Genomic DNA, 12563 nt, shown 5'->3' with positions numbered 1-12563 from the left:
AACATTGTCCATGGGGTCATGATGGGTTGGACATGACTTCACAACTAACAACAACAAAGTTGAGAATAATCCAATAGATATTTTCACAGTCCTTCATATAGGTATTCCCAGATTTGTAATTTTTCCTTTTGTCAGCAGGTTGCACGCTTAACTTAAATTTCAGTATTGCCACTAGTCAATAGTCATTTTAGTTGTAAATCAATTATAAAAGCACAATAAGTTTTGCAAGTAAATGATTCCAATATCACATCTTTCCAGTTTAAGATTCCAATTTTCTATATATTTCAAAATTTATTATTTTTCTCTCTTGTGCATTCCCCTTCTGGTCTGGTATTTTCTCAGCATGCTTAGACACCGCTTTAACAAATAATCCTGAGCAAATAGTTTTAAATTATTCTTTGGGGTTAAATTTAAGGCAAAAAGGAATCCTCTCCCCCAGTTCCAGCACTGTTCACCTACTTCACTCCAGCACCAGTCTTAGTTGTTCCTTGGTTGTCCCAGCTTTGTGGCAGCCATCTTTAGCTGCCTCTTCTTGCTTGGCTGAGAGGGGGGAAAAAAACCCGGGTCAGACAGGACAGCTGCAACTCTCCTCGACCTCACAGGATGCCCCTCTTTGCTTCACTGCCCCGACAGGGCAGCTTTGGCTCCTCTCAGAGCCCACAAATAGGGAGTAGTCAGCACAGGGAATGCTGAGACCCGTTCCCTGTGTCTGATATTGCCGCAACATCAACCAGAAGTCAGTTCTAGCCATCACTGAACCTACCATTCTGCACAACTTTATGGATATGGGACAGGAACTGCATTAGTCACACTCATGGATGATTTCTGGCAGGAGAAGGATGAAGGTGATATATCCATTCTTGTTCTCCTTAGCCTCTTAGCCTCTTTTATACCATTGACTGTGGTATCTTTTTGGACTGACATAGTGACTTGAGGATGGGCAGCAGAGTTTTGTGCTGATTCATCTCATTCCTCAAAGCTGGTCCCAATCGGTGTTGATAGAGAACAAGAGGTTCAGCTCATGGCCCCTTCTTTGTAGTGTGCCACAGGACTTAATGCTTCCTTCATTCCTTTTTAATATGTACATGAAACTACTGGGTGAGATCATCCATCACCATGGATGAAATATAAAAAAATATTGTGATGATAGCCATCTCGGGTGAAGTGACTAATGCTGTGGACATTCTTTCACCATGCCTAGAGACTGTGGGGGCCTGGATGAGAACAACATATTTCAGATGAACCCTGATAAGGTGGATTGGGTATTGGTGGATCCCTCTGCATTGAGAAGTATATCATCCTTGGTCTTGGATGAAGTTGCACTACCCCAAATAGACCAGGTGCATAATTTGGGAGTCCTCCTGGACTCATGGGTTAAAGCAGCTGGCAGCCAGGCATGGGGATGGGAGGGGTGTCTTTGTTTTACTTTCTGTTGTATGTTAGTTATGCTCTTTCTGGATAGGGAGGCTCTCCATTTAGTCACTCATGCCATAGTCATTTCCTGTTTCAACCTATTGCAATATGCTTTACATGGAAATATGCTCTACATTGAAAAGTATCTAGAAGCTTCAATAGATACAAAATGAGGTCATACCGGCAATTTTAATTACATGTAATACCCTTTGCTCTGTAAACTGCATTGGATGCCAGTTTGTTTCTGGGTCCAATTCAAGATGTAGGGCCAGGCTACCTATAGAACCATCTTCATCCCATTACATCTGCCTTCCTCATCCAGTCAGGAAGGAAAGGCATGTTGCAGACCCATTAATTGAAGAATTCCGACTGACAGGGTCGAGGAATAGAGGTCCCTATGTCATTGTTATTGTCCTGTGGAATATTCTATACTCTGAGATGAGGAAGGCTGTCCCCTCTTTCCTAGCCTTCTGAAAAGGAGTGAAAACATGGCTCTGCAGCCTTGCACTGGGAGCCCAGATAAGCACACAATTGAAAGCTATCCATTTGCCTTTCAATTAATTTTTAACAGTGTTTTACTCATGCTGCCTATATTTTCTTATATACCACCCAAGATCCCTCTGTAATGGGGATGGGCAATTTAAAAATGTGATAAATAAATATATTTTACAAGTTATAGATGACCACAAAATCCTTAGTTTTCATTAGATTGTCCCATACAATTAAATGAAATCCACAACTTTCAGTAACCACTTGAAAATAAATGCTTAAGCTACCATACATCTAAAATATTATACCTTTATGTATAAAAAATTTAAGAAGATTCCCTGTAAATAGCATCAAATGATATTGTAATCTCTATTAAGACATGGATAAATGACAATCTCCTTTCATCTTCATTCAGCTCACGTTTAAGGGACTAATGTTTAAAGTAATCAACAAAACTAGAGTGCTGTGATCTGAAACCAGAATGGGAAATCTCAAACAAATTGTTAGAAGCTAAGTGAAATAAAGCACTGATGCTCATATACATAAGATGTCAGCTCTGGAGGACATCTTTTTCTTTGGATCTTCAGGGCTGCCACACTGGGTGGATGGGCATGCTGTGGGAAATGAGAGGGGAGTTGGATGGAGAGGTGAGATGTATAGCCAATAACAACTTTCTTTCTCTGGGAGTCAAGGACATTCAGCCTGCACCTGGAGAGGTGTGACTGGAAAACAACTCCAGTTAGGATGGTGACCTGATTGGACCATATGATGGACATGTGGGTGCAGGGTAAGGGACTTTGACTTTCCTTTTGGTGGGGAAAGCCCAGGAGACTTTCAGATTTGGGTATTCCCAGCTGTGCCAATGTGACATCTCTAATAAAATGGAACTTTGAGGAAATGCCTGTCTTGAAGTCTTACTTCTGTTGGGGGTGTTACTTGGAACCCTGACATTAACCCAAATCTGCTTTTATAAGCTCTCAGCTCTCCGTGGGGTGCTGTCTGGGGTCCTAAGCCCCAGGCACCAGCCCGATTGCTGGGTGGCATAAAGACTCAGGGAAGATGGAGAAGATGGCAACCACAGAAGAAGGTACAGGGACTAGTTCAGAGGTTATCCTCGAGACCATCTACTCCCCTTCAGAGAGTGTGGTGGCAGCAATGGAGGCCATGGAGGCTGGGCACCGGTGAGGCACCCGGTCCAAAAACCTGGCACCCTGGCAGATCGCTCAGCTAGATCCTTCCCTATGGAACGAAGCCACGGGAGCCGTGCTGCCTCAGGAGTTGGCAGTCAGGGTGACACTTCAGGAGCTTTGGATTACAGTGAGCAGAGGGAAGCCTGCACAGGTCTTCAAATGGAGAGTGATGAGACCTCCTGAGCCCAGTGATTCCAGGGAATGGGGTCTCCTGCCACCGTAGCAGAGCCAGTCACTAGCAGGTCTTTCGGAGCAGTTTGACCAACTCAGCATGGGCAGCATCGCCCAGCCTCCCCCATTCTGAAGGCTGGCCAGAAAATTGAGAGACTGGCCTGAATGCCTTTTCATCTATCACTTCAAAGAGGCACTAGACCAGGACCTCAGGCAAGCTTGTGGTTACAAGGAGGTCTGGAGTCATACAGGACTGGTGCAGGATGGCCATAGCCAGAGACCTAGAGATCTACCTGCACTGGAAGTCCACCCCAGAGAAACCAGATAAGAGGGTTCTAGGTCCCCGAGCCCCTGCAAAGCCAACTGAAGCGCTGCAACTGGCACCACCAGGAATGATCAAGTCCTTCCGATGCGGCCAGCAAGGCCACTAAATGTCCGAGTGCTTGGCTCCAGCCCCAATCCCTCAACAATAATGCACCCTGTTATTAACACAGCTGCCTGCAATTTCTGCAGGTTCAAATCTTACCAGGCTCAAGGTTGACTCAGCCTTCCATCCTTTCTAAGGTAGGTTAAATGAGGACCCAGTTTGTGGGGGCAATAAGCTGACTTTGTATAAATATACAAAAGTATGAAGGCTATTGCTTAACGCATTGTAAGCCGCCCTGAGTCTCCGGAGAAGGGCGACATATAAATCAAATAAAAATAAATAAATAAATAAAAAACAAAATTCCAAACTCCATCAGCATCTCGGGGAAGGAAAATTCCAAGGAAACCGCCAAACAAGGGAAGGATGGCCCAACAAGCCGTTGAGGTTCCTCCCCTTTCTGCTGGAGAGAAGGAAACTCCAGCTTCAGAACCCTCTCCGGGCTCCACCAGTGAGAGCAGTGGGGAAGAGGATCCGATGGTAAGTGAAGCCATCCGCCCCTTCTCCATTAAGTCCTCAATAGTAGTGCCAAGAAATGCCATTATAGACACCGGCTGCATCAGGTGTCTAATCAGCCTCCCGATTGTCCAAAAGCTAGGGATAAGCACAAAGCCCCTGGTGCACCCCATACACTTTGGGAGGGTTGATGGGACACTAATAGGCGGAGCCTCAGCCACCTTAGTCACGGAGCTCATTAGACTGGAGATGGGATACCACCGGGAGCTCATATGTTTTGTAGTAGCCCCAAAAATGACTGGATCGATCATACTAGGCCTCACTTGGCTGGACAAGTGGGGCTCAACCATGATGTGGGAAGATGGCTACTGAAAGCTAAGAATAGGCATTAGCCCACTGCCACCACTTCCTCCGAATAAATGCCAACAGGTACCAACCCCCAGCAGCCCCAGCTAACTGGAGAATGCTGCAGCTGCCACAGATGGGCTCCTCACCTGTCCCCAGGTGCCCAATGAATATCAGGATTTGACAGCCGCCTTTAGTGAGAAGGACTGCAACTTCCTTCCCTCCCCCACCGCCCTACTGACTGCGTGATTGAGTTCGCACCAGGAGCCAAGTTGCCAAAGCCCAAAATGTATTCCATGACCCCTAAGGAAATGACTGAATTGAGAAAATACATCGACGCCAATTTAGTTAGGTGCTTCATTCAACCCACCAAATCCAAAGTAGCGGCCTCGGTGCTGTTCAAAGAGAAAAAAGATGGGGGGATAAGGCTTTGAGTAGATTTTGTCGGAATTAATGCTGTGTGAGTGGAGAACACCTACCCCCTCCCTTTAATGAAAGATATGCTCTAGCCACTTAGCAAAGGGCAAGGTTTTCACCAAGCTGGACCTAAGAGAAGCCTATTACCGGATATGGATTAGGGAAGGGGACAAATGGAAGACTACATTCCAACTGACCACTGGGCAGCTTCCAATTTAAGGTCATGGTGTTCGGGCTCCAGGGAGCCCCCGTCGTATTCATGCAGCTAATCAATGAGGTGCTGCATGAACATCTGTACAAGAGGGTGCTAGTTTACCTGATTAATATGCTCATATTTAGTGAGACACTGGAAGAACACATTAAATTAGTGCAGCAGGTACTGAAAAAACTCCTAGCCATGAAGCTCTATGTGAAGCTTTCTAAATGCAAGTTCCATAAGACTTCCCTACCTGGGCTACCGAGTGTCAAGTAAGGGAATTGAGATAGATCCAGGGAAAGTGAAAGCGGTGCTGGACTGGCAACCCCCACGAACCCGCAAGCAACTCCAGAGCTTCCTGGGGTTCACAAACGTCTATAGCCAATTCATTCCAGCATTTGCAGAAGTAGCCTTACCCCAAACAGAGCTACTGAAAACAGTCCTTCCCTTGCGAAACAGTGTCCAACCCAACCACTGGCCTGGTTGCTAGATTGCCAAAAAGCATTTGAGAAGTTAAAAAAACTCTTCAGCAGCTGATTCTCAAGCACCCTGACCCTGAGTTAAGTTCATCGTTCAAGCCGCCGCCAGCGATGTAGCTGTGGCAGCAGTGCTTCTGCAAAAGGACCCCCATTGATGGCGTTTGCCTTGCGCATATGTGTCCAAAAACTCACCAACACAGAGATGGTGGGCTATATGGGAGGAGGGGCGTTGGTCTTACCTGATACACCCTTTCTCTGAGTACTGTTCTGCCCAGAGACTGAGCTGTCAACTTTGTGGCCATGCCCCCATCATCATCCTCTCTGGCCCAGTTTCAGCAAGGACGTAGCTGTGAATCAAATCTCAACAATGGTAAGTTATAGCTCCTGGACTTCTGACCAAGTGGTCACCAGGGCAGGTTTGGACTCTCCTGGAGCTACTCAGAGAAAGGGCATGTCAGGGTATGAAGATTTAATAGCTGTAAGCTGATGAGAGGTTGTAAGTGGAGGCAACCAGAAGCTGATGCAAGGGGAATGAGGCAGCAAAGTTACTGCCACTTTAAGAAGCTGGGTAAGAAGCTGCCTATATAAGGGAAGCCATTAGAGGGAGTTTCCCTCCTCCTCATGCCTCCTCCTCATGTTATCTCTCGTCATATATCTCATTGCTCTCTGTGTGTCAGCAGCTGTATGATAAGGTATTTATCACGTATAAGTCTGTAAATATTTAGTTGTAGATAAAACCACTGTTAAGTATCTAAAGGCTCTGTGTTTATCTCATCATACTAGTTACGCTGCCTAAACTCTGACAGGGCGTATCAGGTAGGACCAAGACCCCTTCTCCTGAGAGCTCCCAGGAGAGTCCAAGAATGGGACTTACCAAAGATCTAAGGGTGGGACACCGCTTGGTCGGAAGTCCCCCTATCCACATCACTCTTTGCAGGACCCTCTGTCCAAAGGACGTTTCCACCGAAGCGAAAACATCTAACTTGTAATGACGAATAAAGGGCGACGGAGAAGTCTATGTTGCCTATCTGCAAATGTCTTCAATGGATGCTTGCGTCACCTATGTCGCCGCTGTGGCTGCACTTCTTGTAGAATGGGCAGTCACCACCCTGGGAGCCAATAAGAATTGTACCTCGTAGGCCTTAGCAGTACAAGCTCTCAGTCAACAGCTTACTGTCGAAGGAGTTACCTTGGCATCCCTCGATGAAGGATGGAAAGACACGAACAGTGCCTCCATCTTCCTAGTAGAGGATGTCCTCTTGTGTAAATTCAGATGGCCCTCCTTACATCCAAGGTATGTCATTTCTTCTCCAGGGCATGAATTGGCCCTGGGCAGAAGTCTGGCAAAATGATCTCCTGGGCCCTATGGAACCAAGAGTTCACTTTTGGGATGAAGGAGGGATCCATCCTGAGGATCTGATCCTTGAGGTTCTGATGAAGTAGACATAAGTCCTTTCTGACTGAAAGAGCTGCCAGCTCCATATATGCCTGGCTGAGGTGATAGCCACAAGGAATGCAACCTTAAAGGTCAGGAAACGCAAGGTCACAGTCTGTAGCAGCTCAAAGGGTGCGAGGGTTAGGTCCTGTAGGATCTTGGATAACTCCCAAGTGGGGTAACTGTGAATCACAGGCGGTTTCAGGTTTGATGCCCCCTTGATAAATCTCCGAATAACTGGGTGGTGAGTCAGAGATTCCTGTTCCCCACACACCAACACCATTGAAAGGGCTGCCACTTGCCTGCGGATGGTGTTGTGCGACAGGCCCTTGTTTAGTCCTTCCTGAAGAAAGTCCAGGACTCGTGGTACTGACGCTGAAGTGGCAACAATGTCCCCTTTAAGGCACCAGCTAGTAAAAGCTGTCCAACTAGAATTGTAAATTCTGTTTGTAGATGGCCTTCTTAAGGCCTGAATTGTGTCTATTACCCTGGAGGAGTAATTGTCCTTCCTCAGGAGGCTCCTCTCAAATGCCAGACGGTCAGTTGGAGCCACTGCGGCTCCAGATGGACCAAGACCCCCTGGCTGAGGGTGATTCTCTCCTGAGGAATCCTCCAGGACCGAGAAATCGAAAGTCCTACCAGATCTGCAAATCACAGGCGTCTGGGCCAGTGGAGAGCAAGGAGCAGGATCTCCGCCCTCTCTGTCAATACCTTCCAAATGACCCCTGGAATGAGGGGAAGAGGGGGGGAAGGCATACAGCAGACCCCCGGGCCATGGGCTGCGGACCCTTCCACTCCCCGTGTTGCAAACCTGGTGAAATATCGTGGTAATTGAGCATTCATCGAGGAGGCGAACAGGTCCACAACCAGCTGACCGATCCTCTTGGACAGCTCCCAGAAGAGGTTCGGATGTAACCTCCATTCAGAATGGTTTATTGTGGACCTGCTGAGGCAGTCTGCCTGCACATTCGCTATTCCCATGATGTGCTCCACTCTGAGGAAGAGAAAGTGTTTCTCTGCCCAAATCCCCAACTGTTCTGCTTCTGTCATGAGGACCCGGGAGTGGGTACCCCGATGGTTGATGTGAGCTTTGGTAGTCACATTGTTGGTGAGAAGCAGAATGTGTTGTCCCTGGATTATGTCCCTGAACTGTTAAAGGGCCAAATATGCTGTTCAAAGCTCCAGCCAATTTATGTTGTGGCTCAGGTATCCCTGAGCCATGTGAGATGGGCACCCCAGCCAAAGAAACTGGCGTCTGATGTAATCGTGAGGCGGTTGGGTTCTTTGAAGGCACATCCCTTGTCTAGGGCCAAGGATGTCCATCATCAGAGGGACTGCAATACCACTGTGTCGGCTCAAACCCTGGTGTGGGAGTTGCTGCTGCTGGCCTGCTGGTATGGCAGCAAAAAGCAGTGAAGGATCTTGGCGTGCAGTCTTGCCCAGGGAACGACTGAGATGCACGACATCATTTTCCCCAGCAGCCGAGATAAAAGGGCTATGGGGACTGTGCCTTCCTCTTGTATCCAATGTATCAGGGCTATTAAGCTGTCTCTGCGGTCCTGTGACAGGAACACCTGGCCCAATCTGGTGTCGATCACCACTCCTAGATGTAAGAGTTGTGTGGCAGGAACCGAAAATGAAAGCTAATGTGAAAGACTATGTAAAGAGTTGTGCTACATGCGCCACCATGAAGATGAGGCCAGGAAAACCTCCTGGACTTCTCCAATAAATAGCTCACTCCAGCCGGCCCTGGGAGGAGATCGCTATGGAATTTATAGTCGAGCTCCCAGAGAGTGGGGAGAACACAGTGATTTGGACTATGATTGACTTATTCTCTAAGGAAGCCCACTTTACTGCCTGCTCCGGATTGCCCTCAGCCAGGAAACTGGCTAAGATGTTCATCAAGCAGATCTACCGGCTGAAAGGAGTGCCCCGCGGGGTAATCTCAGACAGAGACGTTCAGTTCCCTGTTAAATTCCAGAGAGAATTTATGAAGTCCATTGGATCAACTCAGGAACTCAGCTTGGCTTTTCATCCAAGCACCAATGGAGCTGCGGAACATATGAATGTCATGGTAGAGTACTACATAAGATGCTATGTGGCTTACCAAGAAAATTGGGCAGATGTGCTGCCTTTTGCAGAAGTGGCTTACAACAAGTCACAAGCGGCACGGAATTCATTCCCATGCCTGAGCTGCCAAGACAGCCGCTCTAGCCAAAGGGATGGACTCGCTCAAGAGGGGTTGGGAAAACACCAAGAAAGCTGTTAAGGAATAACCCTTGAGTAGCAAGGGTGTGCACATGAAAGTGGTTGAGAGTAGTTATAAATAAGTCACCACACAGATTACTGAATCATGTTACAGTTTACATTCGGGAAACCTAAAGCACAGTCCAATAAACAAAGTCTTCATACCAGTCGTCTTAATCATACACAGTAAATAGTTCTTCTGGAATTGCAAACAGTAATACAGTAAGTCAGATAGATATCAGAGAGCAAGAGCAACAAAGAGAACAAGCTCCCTCTTAAGGACATTGGCAACAAAGCTAACCAATCAGACACAGTATGATGCAATACAGCAGTCTTAAAGCTATACAATACAATACAATACAATACACTGCAAACATACATTGATGGTTTATATAGTGCCAATCCAACAAGTTAGGTAATAGCCATATTCCTAACAAAAGCGCTAGCAGAGGCAGCAGAATCATATAAAAAACAAGCAGATAAACACTGATTTCTTCAATCCCCCTTTCACGTGGGAGATTGAGTTTACCTGTCCACCAAATACATTAAATTGAAATTGCTCAGCAAAAAGCTAGGATCTCTTAGGACCGTTTCCAATAGTGAAAGTGATTAACCCAGTAACAGTTCAACTTAACCTTGCATGCCTATTAGAGAAAGTGCATCCAGTCTTCTACAGCAGCTTACTGAAGCCTGCTGTTAGTTCAAGACTGAGACCATAGGACTGCCCAGCACCTAAACTGATGGTAGTGCAAGGAGAAACCCATTATGAAGTTAAGAAAATTTTGGATTCTAAATTGCATAGGGGTCGGTTGCAGTATTTGGTCCATTGGAAGGGATACCTTTGTCTGAAGCTACCTGGATTAAGAGCTGGGATGTGAAGGCAAATAGGCTAGTGAAACAATTCCATGATAAATTCCCTAATAAGCCAAAGGGTCATCCTGGGGAGGAGAGAGGTGGTTAGGGACTGTCTGGATTAACCTCCTATATCCTTCTCATTTCAGGACACACTCATTGGCTGGGGGGGGAGGCAGCCTGTCAGTCCTGGACGCCATCTTTTTCTATCAGGGCTGCCACACTTGGTAGATGGGCATGTTGTGGGAAATGGGAGGGGGGTTGGATGGAGACGGGGTGAGATGTATAACTATAACAACATTCTTTCTCTGAGAGTCAAGGAGCTTCAGCCTGCACCTGGAGAGGCGTGACTGGGAAACAACTCCAGTTAGGATGGTGACCTGATTGGACCATATGATGAACAGGTGGGTGCAGGGGAAGGAACTTTGACTTTCCTTTGGGTGGGGAAAACCCAGGAGACTTTCAGATTTGTGTTTTCCCAGATGTGCCAATATGACATCTCTTAATAAAATTGAACTTTGAGGAAATACGTGCTTCAAAGTCTTACTTCTGTTACTTGGAACCCTGACATAAGGAAGATGTGGACTGGGAAAAGGAAGATAAAGAAGCTGTCTCCAAAATATTCCACTTTTGTAATATGCACTAGGCTGATTTATAACAAAATATTTTTTGGCTTGGTTGGTTGAAGAATGCTTGAATAGCATCCATCATCTATTCTTGTTCTAAAAACTACACTGCAGCAATACGAAGAATACTGCACCTATCCAAATATTTTCCTATGCATAACAATGAAATACCCACATATTACAGTGGGGCAAAAAAGTATTTAGTCAGCCACCAATTGTGCAAGTTCTCCCACTTAAAAAGATGAGAGAGGCCTGTAATTGACATCATAGGTAGACCTCAACTATGAGAGACAAAATGAGAAAACAAATCCAGACAATCACATTGTCTGATTTGGAAATAATTTATTTGCAAATTATGGTGGAAAATTAGTATTTGGTCAATATCAAAAGTTCATCTCAGTACTTTGTTATATATCCTTTGTTGGCAATGACAGAGGTCAAACGTTTTCTGTAAATCTTCACAAGGTTGGCACACACTGTTGCTGGTATGTTGGCCCATTCCTCCATGCAGATCTCCTCTAGAGCAGTGATGTTTTGGGGCTGTCGCTGGGCAACACGGACTTTCAACTCCCTCCAAAGGTTTTCTATGGGGTTGAGATCTGGAGACTGGCTAGGCCACTCCAGGACCTTGAAATGCTTCTTACGAAGCCACTCCTTCGTTGCCCGGGTGATGTGTTTGGGATCATTGTCATGCTGAAAGACCCAGCCACGTTTCATCTTCAATGCCCTTGCTGATGGAAGGAGGGTTGCACTCAAAATCTCACGATACATGGCCCCATTCATTCTGTCCTGTACACGGATCAGTCGTCCTGATCCCTTTGCAGAGAAACAGCCCCAAAGCATGATGTTGCCACCCCCATGCTTCACAGTAGGTATGGTGTTCTTTGGATGCAACTCAGCATTCTCTCTCTTCCAAACACGATGAGTTGTGTTTCTACCAAACAGTTCTACTTTGGTTTCATCTGACCATATGACATTCTCCCAATCCTCTTCTGGATCGTCCAAATGCTCTCTAGCAAACTTCAGACAGGCCCGGACATGTACTGGCTTAAGCAGGGGGACATGTCTGGCACTGCAGGATCTGAGTCCCTGGCAGCGTAGTGTGTTACTGATGGTTACTTTGTTACGTTGGTCCCAGCTCTCTGCAGGTCATTCACTAGGTCCCCCAGTGTGGTTTTGGGATTTTTGCTCACCGTTCTTGTGATCATTTTGACCCTACGGGGTGAGATCTTGTGTGGAGCCCCAGATCGAGGGAGATTATCAGTTGTATGTCTTCCATTTTCTAATTATTTCTCCCACAGTTGATTTCTTCACACCAAGCTGCTTGCTTATTGCAGATTCAGTCTTCCCAGCCTGGTGCAGGTCTACAATTTTGTTTCTGGTGTCCTTCGACAGCTCTTTGGTCTTCACCATAGTGGAGTTTGGAGTGTGACTGTCTTTTATACTGATAACAAGTTCAAACAGGTGCCATTAATACAGGTAATGAGTGGAGGACAGAGGAGTCTCTTAAAGAAGAAGTTACAGGTCTGTGAGAGCCAGAAATCTTGCTTGTTTGTAGGTGACCAAATACTTATTTTCCACCATAATTTGCAAATAAATTCTTTCCAAATCAGACAATGTGATTTGTTTTCTCATTTTGTCTCTCATAGTTGAGGTCTACCTATGATGACAATTACAGGCCTCTCTCATCTTTTTAAGTGGGAGAACTTGCACAATTGGTGGCTGACTAAATACTTTTTTGCCCCACTGTATATAGCAATATTATTTCTGATTTAGCCTCATGTATGATTAAATGAGCATGCATCTTCATCCATATTTTGTAC

The 12563-nt window shown here is 46.1% G+C and overlaps 2 protein-coding genes across 6 annotated transcripts in view; both read right to left on the bottom strand.

Moving 5' to 3' along the window:
* Positions 1–12563, bottom strand: part of VPS41 (VPS41 subunit of HOPS complex) — a 326442-nt gene that overhangs the window by 110781 nt on the left and 203098 nt on the right. The gene's annotated exons all lie outside the window — the stretch shown is intronic.
* Positions 6152–11792, bottom strand: LOC148114184 (uncharacterized). Its single transcript, XM_087894530.1, has one exon. It carries the CDS (start codon positions 7935–7937, stop codon positions 6960–6962), a length of 978 nt encoding a protein of 325 aa, XP_087750656.1. The 5' UTR covers positions 7938–11792; the 3' UTR covers positions 6152–6959.

Source organism: Pantherophis guttatus, chromosome 4, assembly GCF_059756535.1.
Source record: "Pantherophis guttatus breed Tessera chromosome 4, ASM5975653v1, whole genome shotgun sequence".
Lineage (NCBI taxonomy): Eukaryota > Metazoa > Chordata > Lepidosauria > Squamata > Colubridae > Pantherophis > Pantherophis guttatus.
This window is presented reverse-complemented; position numbering and strand designations above follow the sequence as displayed.

Excerpts from the sequence above, each read along its gene's own strand:
- LOC148114184 (XM_087894530.1), bottom strand. The coding sequence starts at position 7,937 with ATGGAGGTTACATCCGAACCTCTTCTGGGAGCTGTCCAAGAGGATCGG.